Below are 15,672 nucleotides of genomic sequence, written 5' to 3' on the forward strand. Positions count from 1 at the left end.
GTTTTAGCATCTTCCACAAGAGTCAGAAAACAAAATTTTCATTTAAATTTTATGACATTTCAATTTTTCAATTCAAGTGATTTTGAAATTACTCTCTGAATAGGGATGCATTTAAGAATTTCGAAAAATTTTATGAATATGTATATTGTAGAAATTTCAAGAAATCCAGCCAGATTCCTGCAGTGATAAAAACTTTTAAATAGAACATATGGAATACTATTATTGGGAATGGCAAGCAATACCATCTTAAACAAATTTCTTAGAATCGCGACGGAAGCTCAATGATATACGAAAAAGAGAATATTCACAGATATGTAGATGTAACTTTGATCAAAAGATGAATTTAGAAGAAAACGTGAAGCGTATTTGGCATGTTCATTCTAAACCTTGAAAGGTTTCTCACTGGAACACAAAACCATTGAGGGTAACACAGGTCAACAAATGTTAAATCCTGATATCAAAATGGATTGAATAGATAGATAGATAGATAGATAGATAGATAGATGATAGATGATAGTAGATAGATAGATATATATATAGTATGATAGATAGATAGTATAGATAGATAGATAGATAGATAGATAGATAGATAGATAGATAGATCGATAGCTAGCTCGCTCGATAGATCGCTCGCTCGCTCGCTCTCGCTCTCGCTCGCTCGCTCGCTCGTCGCTCGCTCGCTCGCTCGCTCGCTCGCTCGCTGCTCGCTCGCTCGCTCTCTCGCTCGCTCGCTCGCCGCTCGCTCGCCTGCTCGCTCGCCCGCTCGCTCGCTCGCTCGCTCCTCGCTCGCTCGCTCGCTCGCTCGCTCGCTCGCTCGCTCTCTCGCTCCTCGCTCGCTCGCTCGCTCGCTGCTCGCTCGCTCCGCTCGCTCGCTCGCTCGCTCGCTCGCTCTCGCTCGCTCGCTCGCTCGCTCGCTAGCTCGCTCGCTCGCTCGCTCGCTCGCTCGCTCGCTCGCTCGCTCGCGCTGCTCGCTCGCTCGCTCGCTCGCTCGCTCGCTCGCTCTCGCGCTCGCTCGCTCGCTGTCGGTCGCTCGCTCGCTCGCTCGCTCGCTCGCTCGCTCGCTCGCCCCCTCGCTGCCCCCCCCACCCCCCGCCCTTCCCTGCCGCTTCACCTTCCGCGTCCGTTCCTCTTTCCGCCCGGGCCCCTTCGTCCTCTGCGTTCTCCTTTGTTGCCCTGTGTCCCTTCTCCCTCTCACCCCGCTCTCGGCCTGTTGGCTTGCCCCGTCCTTTCGCCCTCCCCTCCCGCTTTTTCCCCCCCCCCCCCCGCCTTTCTCTGTCTCCCCCCCCCTTCCGTTTCCCCTTCTTTGCCTTCCTCCTCCTCCTCCTCTCCCCTCCTACTCCCCCCTCAAAACCCTAGAAATCACCTTTTTTAATAATTGATTTACCATTTACAGTTTTCTTATAAATAATAACATTTATTAACAAATGATTATGATTTTTTGTTTATTTTATAATTTAACACAAAAGAAATTTTCAAAAAAAAACACCATACCTATTTTTATCTGTGAACATGTTTAATTTACTTAAATTTTTTCATTGCAAATAGGCCAAAAAGTGTGTACATGTCCAATGACCGATGCGCGCGATGGCCACGACGTTACCTTATAAAACAAAAACCTAATATACCTAAAATCAAAAATTAAAAAACCAAATAATAAGCTCTATAACTTAATAAAAAAAAAAACAAACAATTATAAACACAAAACTGAAAGTTAAAAAGCCGGTAAAAATCTATTAAACAAAATCATGGCTCAACAAAACATCTGCCTACAAAAGAAACCTAAAGCAAAAAAAAAAGCACCAAGCAAGCAGTTGGGTTTAAAAAAGCTAGAAAAATGTAAACTACAAACTAGTTACTGCAAATAATAAAACTGTATATGCCAAAGGGGTCAGTCAGTCAGTCAACATCCTTTAATTGTTGAAGTTTGAAGCAGCAACAGATAAAACCTTAAAGGTTTGTTTAATGGACAGAGACCAGTTAGACAAATGGATGTCTAAAACTCTTATAAAAAGAGGCCATAAACAACCTCATCTACAACAATAATTAAAATTCCAACAAACATCTACAACAAATATAATAAAACTGTAGCATCCTAAACAAAAATTGTTATTGTTATATTTTCATCAATTTTGAAAATCAAACCATGTCTCCTTAGTTGTGTTGGTAATTTAATTTTTACAAAAATACAAAACTAAAAAAACCATACAAATCTTTAACAAAAACATTTTCTAATTTTTTCAACTCTCTCTTCTTTTAAAATACACACACACCCACATCAAAGTAAGAAAAATAAAGAAAATTGTAAAGTATCTCTGGATTTTGTTAACAACAAGTATCAACATTTTTCATATAATTTTCTCTATTTGTTTACAACTAATTCTCCTTTTAATCCTTAATATCAAGAAAAGAAAAAAAGCAATTATCGTCTCTTCTCAGCCTGATGATGTTGTTGATTTACTTTCTTCTTCGTTTATAAGCAGTTGTTTGTGGAGTATTTTGCTTTGGAATTGTATTACTACTACAACTATCTAAAAACAACCTTTATTGGGTCGTCACATAGTATTAATTTCATATTTTTCATATACAAGGTGAGTGTTCAGTTGTTGGTTTTATCAATGCCTTTGTTTAATTGTATATTATGTATTCTATTAATTTCTTTTTTTAAAGGATACATTGTTGTTCAAAAAAAGGTAAATGCTCGACCAACTAAACAACTTTTGTAAACCCTATGTATAAGTGGATCAAGGTAAAAATAATATATATACTACATAAAAAGTGATTGTATGAAGTAAAATTTAAATTAAATATGAGACAAATATTAAGTGTTAATAACAAACACATATGTATAGGATATACATATGTATGTATATATAAGATTGTTATATTTGGCAAAGCCGAATCTTATATATCCATCATCAAATCACATAAATTTCTAAATTTTGAATGGCGACCCATTTCTAGTTTAGTTCTGTTAATATGGTTACATTCAATTATAATTCAATTCTAGTTCAATTCCACTTAAGTTCTAGTTCAGTTCTAGTTTAGTTCAGTTCTAGTTTAGTTCAGTTCCAATTCAGTTCTACTTCAGTTATAATCAAGTTAATTTCTAGTTAAGTTCTAGATCAGTTCTAGTTCAGTTCTAGTTCAGTTTTAGTTCAGTTCTAGTTCAGTTCTAGTTCAGTTCTAGTTCAGTTCTAGTTCAGTTCTAGTTCAGTTCTAGTTCAGTTCTAGTTCAGTTCTAGTGCAGTTCTAGTGCAGTTCTAGTTCAGTTCTAGTTCAGTTCTAGTTCAGTTCTAGTTCAGTTCTAGATCAGTTCTAGTTCCGTTCTAGTTCAGTTCTAGTTCAGTTCTAGTTCAGTTTTAGTTATTTCTAGTTCAGTTCTAGTTCAGTTCTATTTCAGTTCTAGTTCAGTTCTAGTTCAGTTCTAGTTCAGTTCTAGTTCAGTTCAAGTTCAGTTCTAGTTCAGTTCTAGTTCAGTTCTAGATCAGTTCTAGTTCAGTTCTAGTTTAGTTCTAGATCAGTTCTAGTTCAGTTCTAGTTCAGTACTAGATCAGTTCTAGTTCAGTTCTAGTTCAGTTATAGTTCAATTCTAGTTCAGTTCTAGTTCAGTTCCAGTTCAGTTCCAGTTCAGTTCCAGTTTAGTTCTAGTTCCGTTCTTGTTCAGTTCTAGTTCAGTTCTTGTTCAAGTTCAGTTCTTGTTCAGTTCTAGTTCAGTTCTAGTTCAGTTCTATTTCAGTTCTAGTTCAGTTCTAGTTCAGTTCTAGTTCAGTTCAAGTTCAGTTCTAGTTCAGTTCTAGTTCAGTTCTAGATCAGTTCTAGTTCAGTTTCTAGTTAGTTCTAGATCAGTTCTAGTTCAGTTCTAGTTCAGTACTAGATCAGTTCTAGTTCAGTTCTAGTTCAGTTATAGTTCAGTTCTAGTTCAGTTCTAGTTCAGTTCCAGTTCAGTTCCAGTTCAGTTCTAGTTCCGTTCTTGTTCAGTTCTAGTTCAGTTCTTGTTCAAGTTCAGTTCTTGTTCAGTTCTAGTTCAGTTCTAGTTCAGTTCTAGTTCAGTTCTAGTTCAGTTCTAGTTCAGTTCAAGTTCAGATCTTGTTCAGTTCTGTTTCAGTTCTAGTTCAGTTCTAGTTCAGTTCAAGTTCAGATCTTGTTCAGTTCTGTTTCAGTTCTAGTTCAGTTCTAGTTCAATTCTAGTTCAGTTCTAGTTCAGTTCAAGTTCAGATCTAGTTCAGTTCTTGTTCAGTTCTGTTTCAGTTCTAGTTCTGTACTAGTTGAGTTCAAGTTCATTTTTAGTTTAGTTCTGGTTCAGTTCTACTTCTGTACTAGTTGAGTTCTAGTTCATTTCTAGTTTAGTTCTGGTTAAATTCTACTTCATTTTTAGTTCCTTTCTAGTTTAGTTCTAATTCAGTTCTATTTAAGTTCTTGTTCAGTTCTAGATTAGTTCAATTTCAGTTTTAGTTCAGTTCTAATTTAGTTCTAGTTCCGCTCTAGTTCAGTTCAGTTCTAGTTCAGTGAAGTTCCGTTTTAGTTCAGTTCTAATTCAGTTCAATTCAGTTCTAGTTCAGTTCTAGTTCAGTTCTTATTCAGTTCCAATTCAGTTCAAGTTCTATTTAAGTTCTCGGTCATTTCTAGTTGAGTTCCGGCTCAATTCTACTTCAGTTCCATTTAAGTTCTAAATCAGTTCTAGTTCAGTTCTATTTAAGTTCTAGTTCAGTTCTAATATACATAGTTCTAGTTCAGTTCTAGACCAGTTCAGTTCTAGTTCGAGTTGAGTTCGTGTTCAGTACTAGTTGAGTTCTAGTTTATTTCTAGTTGATTTGTGATTCAGTACTACTTTATTTCTATTTAAGTTCTAGTTAAGTCTAATTCAGTTCAAACTCGGTTCAGTTCTAGTTCTAGTTCAGTTCTAGTTGAGTTTTAGTTCAATTCTAGTTCAGTTCTATTTCAGTTCTGCTTCAGTTCTAGGGCACGTCTAATTCAGCTATAGTTCTAGTTTAGTTTAGTTCTAGTACATTTTTATCTAATTTTTAGTTCTGTTCTAGTTCCATTCATTTCACCATTCAGTTCTAGTTCATTTACATTTTGCTTTCTTCAGCAACACAGATTAGTATGCTCTTATGTAAGCTCGCATATGCTTCTTGTTATTTCATGTCACTTAACCTATCAGGGATGAGTTTAAATAACACTTTAAGAGTAGCCTTTTGTAGCTACAACAGAGAGTATCATTACCCCCACATATGATATCCATAACCGCCTTTGGGGAACTATTTATGTTATAAAACGAACTGCTGGCACCTCGAACTTTCGATATTTATATAGATTTTGTTAAAGTTGGAATATTGTAACTAAACAATATTAATACGTCATTTCTACTTTTTCTCTCTTTATATTCTATGTAGATTAATACAATTCCAAGCAAAAAATGCATGCAAACTTCTACGTTGAAAAAAGTAAAGAAAAACAATAAATCATGGGTAAATAAAACAAAGACAAAACAAATTATTTCTTATATAAAAAACTACTACCAGAACATTTTTACAAACTAATCAAAAAAAACTATTGGCCATTGTAACGCTCAGATCAGGGACAACAAGGGTAAACACACTTAAACACACGCTTACCCAGCAACCAATTGTTTGCTAAACTCCAAGTTTAACTGGCAAGATTACAACTTCCCAAAAAAAAGGAAAGCAAAGGGCTGTAATTAAATTGAAACCATAAAAGAGGCGTTCAGTGGGAGCTAAGGAAGAAGAGAAGGAGATGTGTATAAAGAAAGAGTGGTTTTTTGATAATACATACTAAATTTTTTCTCTTTTTTCTTTACATAACTTATGTATTTCTCTTTTTTTTTTTTAAACAAAACCCTCAAAAAACAACAAAAAAATATTTGCATTTTTCTTTATAGTGGCGAAGAGGATACAGATTCATTGGATATTAAACCACCACAGGCTCATGTATCTCGCGATTCGAGTAGTTCTAGACGTAAGGAAAAATCGAAGGATAAAAAACATTCCAAAGAACGTAGACACAAGGAACGTTACGCCGATGCAGGAGGTGGACGTGATAAAGAAAAGGATTATCATCGAGATAGCCGACAAGTTGAACGTAGAAACGATGTGGAGCGTAAAGAAATAAGACGAGGCAATGGTGAGGAACGTTATCAGCTGCAGAAGAGTGGCTACGATCGGGAGGATTATATGGCTGGAGGAGAAAAGCGTTATCATAAACATTATGATGATGCTGCTACGGGTTCGCGTGGCAGTGGTAATATTTATCATGGCAGTTACCATAGTCATCAGGAACATCAATACCAACATCATCATCATCATCAGCAACAGCAGCAGCATCATCATCATCATCATGCCCAAATACAAATGCAACATCGTCAACGTCAAGATTACTATGAACACCGGAGACAACAAGACTACCATCATCCACCACCCACCGATTATCATGGCCAACGTCATCACCAGCAGCAACACAATCAAGCCTATGAAGTTTCTCGTGGTGGAGCTCAAAAATATCATGATCATGATATGGAGAAACGTAAATATGGCTCATACGATCAAGCCAAAGATCCTGAAAGTCTAGAACAAGACTTACGTTCAAGACTTTTAAGCAAACGTCATAAATATGTTAAAGATGATAGTGCAGAAGAGGTGGGTGTTGCTAGAGATGATTCATATGAACGTTTATATGAGGAGCGAGAACATGAACGTAACTCCAAAGCAGAACGTCGCAAGGCTAGACGTTTAAAGGGGCGCGATGCTATAATAGAAGTGGTAGACAGTCCGGATGCCGAAGAAAATCTACGTCATTCGCAACGCAAAAAACATAAACGCCATAAAGAAAAGCATGAGAAGCGAACAGCCTTAGATGATATTATACCGCCTAAAAATTCAGCAGCTGTTGCTGCCCATTTACCTGTAACAGCAGAAAAGAGACGTTCTCCCGAGGACCCAGAACTTATAGCTCGTAGAGCAAAACTGCTGGCCGCCGAACAAGAAAAGGAGAAACGCAAGGAAATTGCCCGCAAGGAACTAGAAGCACGCCGTGAATTGAGAAGAGATCGTACTTTGGATACTTTAAGTCCCACCGCTGTGGCGGCCAGTGTAACCGCCGGTTTAAATGTTCAAATTAAACGTAAGAAGAGCGACGAAGAGGAAAAAACAAAACGGAAACGTATTAAAAAGTCCAAGGACAGTGAGGAAGATGATGACGAAGATGTTGACCGAGATGAAGAAGACGATGAAGATGCTAGTGACTCTTCCGATGACAGTCGTGACGATGAAGAAGATAGCGTTAGTAACTCTGGCAGCGATAGCGATCACAGTAATTACAAAAAAAGTAAATCGAAAAAGAAGAAACGAGCGAATCATAGTGATGGTGAAGTCTCCTTACCCGAAAGTCCTTTGTCAATAGGAGAATTGTCCAAATCTCCCAATAAATCATCGAAGAAAAAAGCGAAAAAGAAGAAACATTCTGCCAAAAGCAAATATTCCGATGATGAAGACAACGAAGAGGAAGAGGAGAAACATAATAAACGTTCTTCTAGATCCAATTCAATATCACTGTCACCCAGCCGTTCAAGATCGCGAACACGTTCGCATACACCCGCCCGTTCTAGATCACGCTCCAGATCCCGTTCATCACATTCTTCTCTCACGGCTAGCTCTAGATCACGTTCAAGATCTCGTTCATCCGAACGCAGTAGATCAAGATCTCGTTCTCATTCTAGCTCAAGATCACGTTCTCGTTCACGTACCTCCCGCAGTCGTAGTCTATCGAAATCACGTTCACGTTCTCGTTCAGATTCACGTACGCGCAGTGAAGAACGTGATATGAAGGCCAATTCACGCAAAGAGGAGAAGGAATCAAAAGACAAATTGTCCTCCTCAGAGGCGGATAAGAGAAATCACGAAGATGCTGAAGATTTGCCCGCCATGGATGACAAAGGTAATCCCTTACCCAATTACTATCCCGGTATACAGGGTTGTCGTTCGGTAGAAGAGTTCCAATGCCTTAATCGCATAGAGGAGGGTACTTATGGTGTTGTTTATCGCGCCAAAGATAAACGTACAAATGAAATTGTCGCCCTTAAACGGCTCAAAATGGAAAAAGAAAAAGAAGGCTTTCCCATTACCTCACTGCGTGAAATCAATACTTTACTCAAGGGTCAACATCCCAATATTGTTACGGTGCGCGAAATAGTTGTCGGTTCAAATATGGATAAAATTTTCATTGTTATGGATTATGTAGAACACGATTTGAAATCGTTAATGGAAACTATGAAGGCGAAAAAGCAATCCTTTTTCCCCGGTGAAATTAAATGTCTAACGCAACAGCTGCTCAGAGCAGTGGGTCATTTGCATGACAATTGGATTTTGCACAGAGATTTGAAGACCTCTAATCTTTTGCTATCGCACAAAGGCATTTTGAAAGTGGGCGATTTTGGTTTGGCGCGTGAATATGGTTCTCCATTAAAGAAATATACCTCATTGGTGGTGACATTGTGGTACAGAGCTCCAGAGTTGCTGTTATGTTCGCCCGAATATTCGACACCAATTGATATATGGTCGGTGGGTTGTATATTTGCAGAATTTCTACAAATGGCTCCTATATTCCCAGGAAAATCCGAGGTGGATGAATTAAATCGGATATTTAAGGTAAATTTTGATTATCTATTTATCTATCTATCTATCTATCTATCTATCTATCTATCTATCTATCTATCTATCTATCTATCTATCTATCTATCTATCTATCTATCTATCTATTTATCTATCTATCTATCTATCTATCTATCTATCTATCTATCTATCTATCTATCTATCTATCTATCTATCTATCTATCTATCTATCTATCTATCTATCTATCTATCTATCTATCTATCTATCTATCTATCTATCTATCGAACAACATACGACGTATCTCGCGGAGGGCGGGTACTAGGTGGCTCATTCACGGCGTTATGCCGTTCTTCCGAATACCTACTTTGGTTCCCATTGGTCTTTTAATGCCGTTGACTTCCGTCAATGAGTAGATGCCACAGTGATGTCATGCTCCTCGTCAGAATACAAAGTCTTCCTCCCAAAGTTCGGAGTGACAGAAATTTCCCCAAAAGAGTCATTCTATAGCCCTTGAACAGCCCCTTAAAAACTGTCCCTCATGTTCTACGATCCTAACATGAACATCAGTCAGGGTCATACCATCAGTTCTTTCAGCTCTTCTTAAATCAAGTTGATTGAAAATTGTAAAGCGACTATTTAGGACACATTTTTGTTCCCACGATTAGACATTTTCCGCCGGACTATCCATTCACTGATGATGTATAGGGATTAGGCTGATAGCTTACTACAGCGCTTTAATCAGCTAGGTTATTTATGCATAAAGTAGCCTGCCATGCCCTCGGCATTGCTGCCAACCACATTGAATTTAAAAGTGCTTTTAGAACGCGTAACCCCTTGAGTAATTCTCTTATCAATGAAAAAGGAGCTACTTACTTACTTACTCACTTACTTAGTTACTTACTTACTTACTTACTTACTTACTTACTTACTTACTTACTTACTTACTTACTTACTTACTTACTTACTTACTTACTTACTTACTTACTTACTTACTTACTTACTTACTTACTTACTTACTTACTTACTTACTTACTTACTTACTTACTTACTTACTTACTTACTTACTTACTTACTTACTTACTTACTTACTTACTTACTTACTTACTTACTTACTTACTTACTTACTTACTTACTTACTTACTTACTTACTTACTTACTTACTTACTTACTTACTTACTTACTTACTTACTTACTTACTTACTTACTTACTTACTTACTTACTTACTTACTTACTTACTTACTTACTTACTTACTTACTTACTTACTTACTTACTTACTTACTTACTTACTTACTTACTTACTTACTTACTTACTTACTTACTTACTTACTTACTTACTTACTTACTTACTTACTTACTTACTTACTTACTTACTTACTTACTTACTTACTTACTTACTTACTTACTTACTTACTTACTTCTAATTCTAATTAACTCCCAAGTATCCACATCTTCAAGTATCACATTCTTCAAACATATTAATTTTCATTTGACTTCTTTTTCCATTTATAGGAACTGGGAACTCCCAACGAGAAAATTTGGCCTGGCTACAATCAACTACCAGCGGTCAAAAATATGCTTAGCCAAAACTCGCAATTTGCCGATTATCCCGTGTCCAGTTTGAGAAAACATTTTGCCGACAAAACTTCCGAAGCCGGCATTGACTTATTACAGGGTCTTTTAACCTATGATCCCAAACAAAGATTGTCCGCCGATACCGCATTAAAACATCAATATTTCAAAGAACTGCCAGTACCTATTGATCCATCCATGTTTCCCACCTGGCCAGCTAAAAGTGAATTGGGTGCACGCAAAGCTCTGGCCTCCTCACCGAAACCACCTTCCGGAGGTTCCCAATTTAAACAATTGGGTAAAGATGATCTGGCTGGCACCGGTAGTGGCGGTAAAATTATATCTGGCATTATAACCGGAAATAAGAAAACTTCTGCTAATACCGGCTTTGTCCTAAATGCTGGTATCGATCAAAGACAATTAGCCATGGGACCCGGTTTTAATTTGAAATTCTAAACAGTTTCGTTTCTTCTATGCGTGTAATAGACTTTTAATCTCTTAAACAAAAACATCTTAAAGATTAATTAAATTGCCACAACGTTTTTTGTTAATTTTTTTTATTATACTTACATAGTAAATAAGTCGTGTCCTTATAGGGGTGTGTTAAATTTAAATCGCAAAACATTAAATATTAACCGTCATTATATCAGATTTTTTATAACAACATCATTGTTATTGAAAGCTTAGTTTAAAGCTTATAAACATTTACACAATACTATATAAACTCTTTATATTTTTATATTAGTACATACTTATTAAATTAAATCAAAATGTGTAATTTCCTTTTTTCTTCTTTATTTTCCACAAAATTTTCTTAATTTTAGTTTTTTTCTTTTTTTTTTTTGTTTTCTTTTCTTAAGTTATGTTTATTCTTTAATATTTTTACAAAATATCGTAAGTTATTCCTAAAAAAAATAAAACAACAAAAAAATATGAAAACATGTAAAAAATACATAAATATATAGTTTTGGATAAAAACTTAAAAAAATGGAGTCTTGTTTTAGATAATAATAAGAGGTCAAAGGTTACACTAATACTTGAGGAGAAGCCTCTTAACTCAAAAGTTAAGAGACTTAAAGTATACTATTGCGAAGACTACAGTCAAGATTATGGACAAGAATATAGACAAGGCTATAGACTAGAATATAGTCAAGACTATAGACTAGAATATAGTCCAGACTATATATTAAACTATAGTCCAGATTATAGACTAGACTATAGTCCAGACTATAGACTAGACTATAGTCCAGACTATAGACTAGACTATAGTCCAGACTATAGACTAGACTATAGTCCAGACTATAGACTAGACTATAGTCCAGACTATAGACTAGACTATAGTCCAGACTATAGACTAGACTATAGTCCTGACTATAGACTAGACTATAGTCCAGACTATAGACTAGACTATAGTATGGACTAAAGACTAGACTATAGTCCAGACTATAGACTAGACTATAGTCCAGACTATAGACTAGACTATAGTCCAGACTATAGACTAGACTATAGGCCAGACTATAAACTAGACTATAGTCCAGACTATAGACTAGACTATAGTCCAGACTATAGACTAGACTATAGTCCACACTATAGACTAAACTATAGTCCAGACTATATACTATACTATAGTCCAGCCTATAGACTATACTATAGTCCAGACTGTAGACTATACTATAGTCCAGACTATACACTATACTATAGTGCAGACTATAGACTATACTATTATCCAGACTATAGACTTCACTATAGTCCAGACTATAGACTAGACTATAGTCCAGACTATAGACTAGACTATAGTCCAGACTATTGACTAGACTATAGTCCAGACTATAGACTAGACTATAGTCCAGACTATAGACTATACTATAGTGCAGACTGTAGACTAGACTATAGTCCAGACTATACACTATACTATAGTGCAGACTATAGACTTCACTATAGTTCAGACTATAGACTTCACTATAATCCAGACTATAGACTTCACTATAGTCCAGACTATAGACTACACTATAGTCCAGACTATAGACTACACTATAGTTCAGACTATAGTATCGACTATTGTATAGACTATAGTATCGACTATAGACTAAACTATAGTATCGACTATAGACTAGACTATAGTCCAGACTATAGACTAGACTATAGTCCATACAATAGACTAGACTATAGTCCACACTATAGACTAGTCCAGACTATAGACTATACTATAGTCTAGACTATAGACTATACTATAGTGCAGACTATAGACTATACTATAGTTCAGACTATAGACGGACTATAGTCCAGAATATAGACTAGACTAGACTATAGTCCAGACTATAGTCCAGACTATAGACTAGACTATAGTCCAGACTATACACTATACTATAGTGCAGACTATAGACTATACTATTATCCAGACTATAGACTTCACTATAGTCCAGACTATAGACTAGACTATAGTCCAGACTATAGACTAGACTATAGTCCAGACTATAGACTAGACTATAGTCCAGACTGTAGACTAGACTATAGTCCAGACTATACACTATACTATAGTGCAGACTATAGACTATACTATTATCCAGACTATAGACTTCACTATAGTCCAGACTATAGACTAGACTATAGTCCAGACTATAGACTAGACTATAGTCCAGACTATAGACTAGACTATAGTCCAGACTATAGACTAGACTATAGTCCAGACTATTGACTAGACTATAGTCCAGACTATTGACTAGACTATAGTCCAGACTATAGACTATACTATAGTGCAGACTGTAGACTAGACTATAGTCCAGACTATACACTATACTATAGTGCAGACTATAGACTTCACTATAGTTCAGACTAAAGACTTCACTATAATCCAGACTATAGACTTCACTATAGTCCAGACTATAGACTACACTATAGTCCAGACTATAGACTACACTATAGTTCAGACTATAGTATCGACTATTGTCTAGACTATAGTATCGACTATAGTATCGACTATAGACTAAACTATAGTATCGACTATAGACTAGACTATAGTCCAGACTATAGACTAGACTATAGTCCATACAATAGACTAGACTATAGTCCCACACTATAGACTAGTCCAGACTATAGACTATACTATAGTGCAGACTATAGACTATACTATAGTGCAGACTATAGACTATACTATAGTTCAGACTATAGACGGACTATAGTCCAGAATATAGACTAGACTATAGTCCAGACTATAGACTAGACTATAGTCCAGACTAAGACTAGACTATAGTCCAGACTATAGACTAGACTATAGTCCAGACTATAGACTAGACTATAGTCCAGACTATAGACTAGACTATAGTCCAGACTATAGACTAGACTATAGTCCAGACTATAGACTAGACTATAGTCCAGAATATAGACTAGACTATAGTCCAGACTATAGACTAGACTATAGTCCAGACTATAGACTAGACTATAGTCCAGACTATAGACTAGACTATAGTCCAGACTATAGACTAGACTATAGTCCAGACTATAGACTAGACTATAGTCCAGACTATAGACTAGACTATAGTCCAGACTATAGACTAGACTATAGTCCAGACTATAGACTAGACTATAGTCAGACTATAGACTAGACTATAGTCTGGACTATAAGACTAGACTATAGTCCAGACTATAGACTAGACTATAGTCCAGACTATAGACTAGACTATAGTCCAGACTATAGACTAGACTATAGTCCAGACTATAGACTAGACTATAGTCCAGACTATAGACTAGACTATAGTCCAGACTATAGACTAGACTATAGTCCAGACTATAGACTAGACTATAGTCCAGACTATAGACTAGACTATAGTCCAGACTATAGACTAGACTATAATCCAGACTATAGACTAGATTATAGACTAGAATATAGCCAAGAATGTAAGACTAGACTATAGTCAAGATTATAGACTAGACAATAGGCAAGACTATAGACAATATTGTTGACCAGACTATAGTTAAGACTAGACTATAATCAAAGAATAGTTCATAGTTTAATCGGTAAAAAACCGTTATATTTCTTTAATTTAATTCACATCACATTTACTTTGCCCAGCTGTTTGTTCCATTCCATACAGCTGTTGTGGAAATGCTGCCAAGTTTGAAAATGAAAACACTCAGCTGTTGTTATTTACAAAAATAACACAATAAACAAAACATTTTTGGAATAAATTTTAAGATTTTATATAAGAAATTTTTTTTCGAACAATATAACTATAAATAATGCCTCGTAATCCAAATGCCGAAAGAGATAATCCTTGTTTAAAAGTAAGTAACTATTAGAGCAAAAAAAAAATTATTTTCTCAACTTTAAAACATTCTAGGAGCAAGAACTATCCTACAAGTGTTTGAGTAAAAAACAATTATGATAGAGAAGCCTGTGAGGTGTATTTTGCCAATTATAAAAATTGCAAAGATTTCTGGGTATGTATGCATTATAGATCTTTAAAATCATACTTAATATAAAAACTTTTTCAGCACAAAATACGTTCCGATCGTAGAGCTAAAGGTATAGCGCCCTATTTGCCGCCCGTGGAGGAAAGAGAAGCTATTAAGGCGGAGTAATATGAAAACTAAACCTAAAGCTAATTAGAACTGATAAGATTTATGATAGTCATTTTAGATTTATTGTAAATAAATAACAATTTTGTACAGAAACTTAAATTTGAAAGAACTGCAGAATTATTTTTCATGCAATGAGGCCGGCATTGACAATTTTTAGTTTAGGCAAAGCCTCTTCCAACATAGAACAAGTTAATTCATATTCCAAAGACTCTTTGGGATCATCTACTACCAAAAGTTTTAAATTAGTTAAACGATAGAGGCAGGATAAACCACGAGCAGTGCACTGGGTACCCGATATATCCAGAATTCCAATTTATGACATTGCGAGCCAGAAACTCTATCCAAACACCAATCATCGAAAGTTTTAACATTATGAAATGATAGAAATTTCAATTCCTGCAGCCAACGTATATTTTCCAAACCCTCATAGTACAAAGTCATATTGTCACAACGTACAGCCTCCACTTTGAATTGAGCATGATAGGTGCTTGGTAGTTTAAATTCTCCATTCTCATCTGCTTTCATCCAATTTTGACTATTGAGAAATTTAACAGCGCCACCACGATGCAGTATAAAATGTGCAGTGGCTAAATCGGGTCCCAATATCTCATGTCTCTCGGGCATAAATTGCTGCATATGTCGCTCTTTCTTTTCCTTTTTCTTCTCCAACATGGCTAGCCATTCCTTGGGATTAAGATTAATGGGTTTTTGCATCATTATTATAGTCGGATGTTTGTTCTTGATTGGCAAACAACTTTAGCTTAGTATCAACATCTCCAGCCTCTTCATTAGTTTTGCGCCATTTCAAAGCCTGTTTATCACGCTCCAATTCCTCACGTATACGTTTTTGTACTTGCGACTCACGACGGCCATTGGTCTCATCACTTAGATTTCTTAA

The 15,672-nt window shown here is 36.1% G+C and overlaps 3 protein-coding genes across 3 annotated transcripts; 2 read left to right on the top strand and 1 right to left on the bottom strand.

Moving 5' to 3' along the window:
• The first annotated feature begins 2,325 nt into the window (after positions 1-2,325).
• LOC119615700 (serine/threonine-protein kinase PITSLRE-like) lies at positions 2,326-11,175 on the top strand. The gene is made up of 4 exons (XM_037971703.1): positions 2,326-2,588; positions 2,668-2,690; positions 5,394-8,660; positions 10,137-11,175. The coding sequence occupies exons 3-4, from the start codon at positions 5,826-5,828 to the stop codon at positions 10,650-10,652; spliced, it is 3,351 nt and encodes a 1,116-aa protein (XP_037827631.1). The 5' UTR covers positions 2,326-2,588; positions 2,668-2,690; positions 5,394-5,825; the 3' UTR covers positions 10,653-11,175.
• A 3,179-nt stretch (positions 11,176-14,354) lies between these two features.
• On the top strand, positions 14,355-14,819 carry LOC119615702 (coiled-coil-helix-coiled-coil-helix domain-containing protein 7-like). Its single transcript, XM_037971705.1, is given in 5 exon segments — positions 14,355-14,477; positions 14,534-14,563; positions 14,565-14,633; positions 14,688-14,771; positions 14,773-14,819. Coding segments are annotated over 5 exon segments (258 nt in total). The 5' UTR covers positions 14,355-14,432; the 3' UTR covers positions 14,803-14,819.
• Positions 14,820-14,898: 79 nt separating this feature from the next.
• On the bottom strand, positions 14,899-15,666 carry LOC119615701 (distal membrane-arm assembly complex protein 2-like; the record flags this gene model as incomplete). Its single annotated transcript, XM_037971704.1, is given in 3 exon segments — positions 14,899-15,080; positions 15,083-15,498; positions 15,500-15,666. Coding segments are annotated over 3 exon segments (765 nt in total), but the record flags the coding sequence as incomplete, so codon positions are not given.
• Between the last annotated feature and the right edge of the window lie 6 nt (positions 15,667-15,672).

Source organism: Lucilia sericata, unplaced genomic scaffold, assembly GCF_015586225.1.
Source record: "Lucilia sericata isolate MDLA Ls3-8-SP2 unplaced genomic scaffold, ASM1558622v1 Contig007212F_arrow, whole genome shotgun sequence".
Lineage (NCBI taxonomy): Eukaryota > Metazoa > Arthropoda > Insecta > Diptera > Calliphoridae > Lucilia > Lucilia sericata.

Excerpts from the sequence above, each read along its gene's own strand:
- LOC119615700 (XM_037971703.1), top strand. The coding sequence starts at position 5,826 with ATGTATTTCTCTTTTTTTTTTTTAAACAAAACCCTCAAAAAACAACAA. Across the intron at positions 8,661-10,136 it reads AATTAAATCGGATATTTAAG|GAACTGGGAACTCCCAACGA; the intron begins GTAAATTTTGAT and ends TTCCATTTATAG.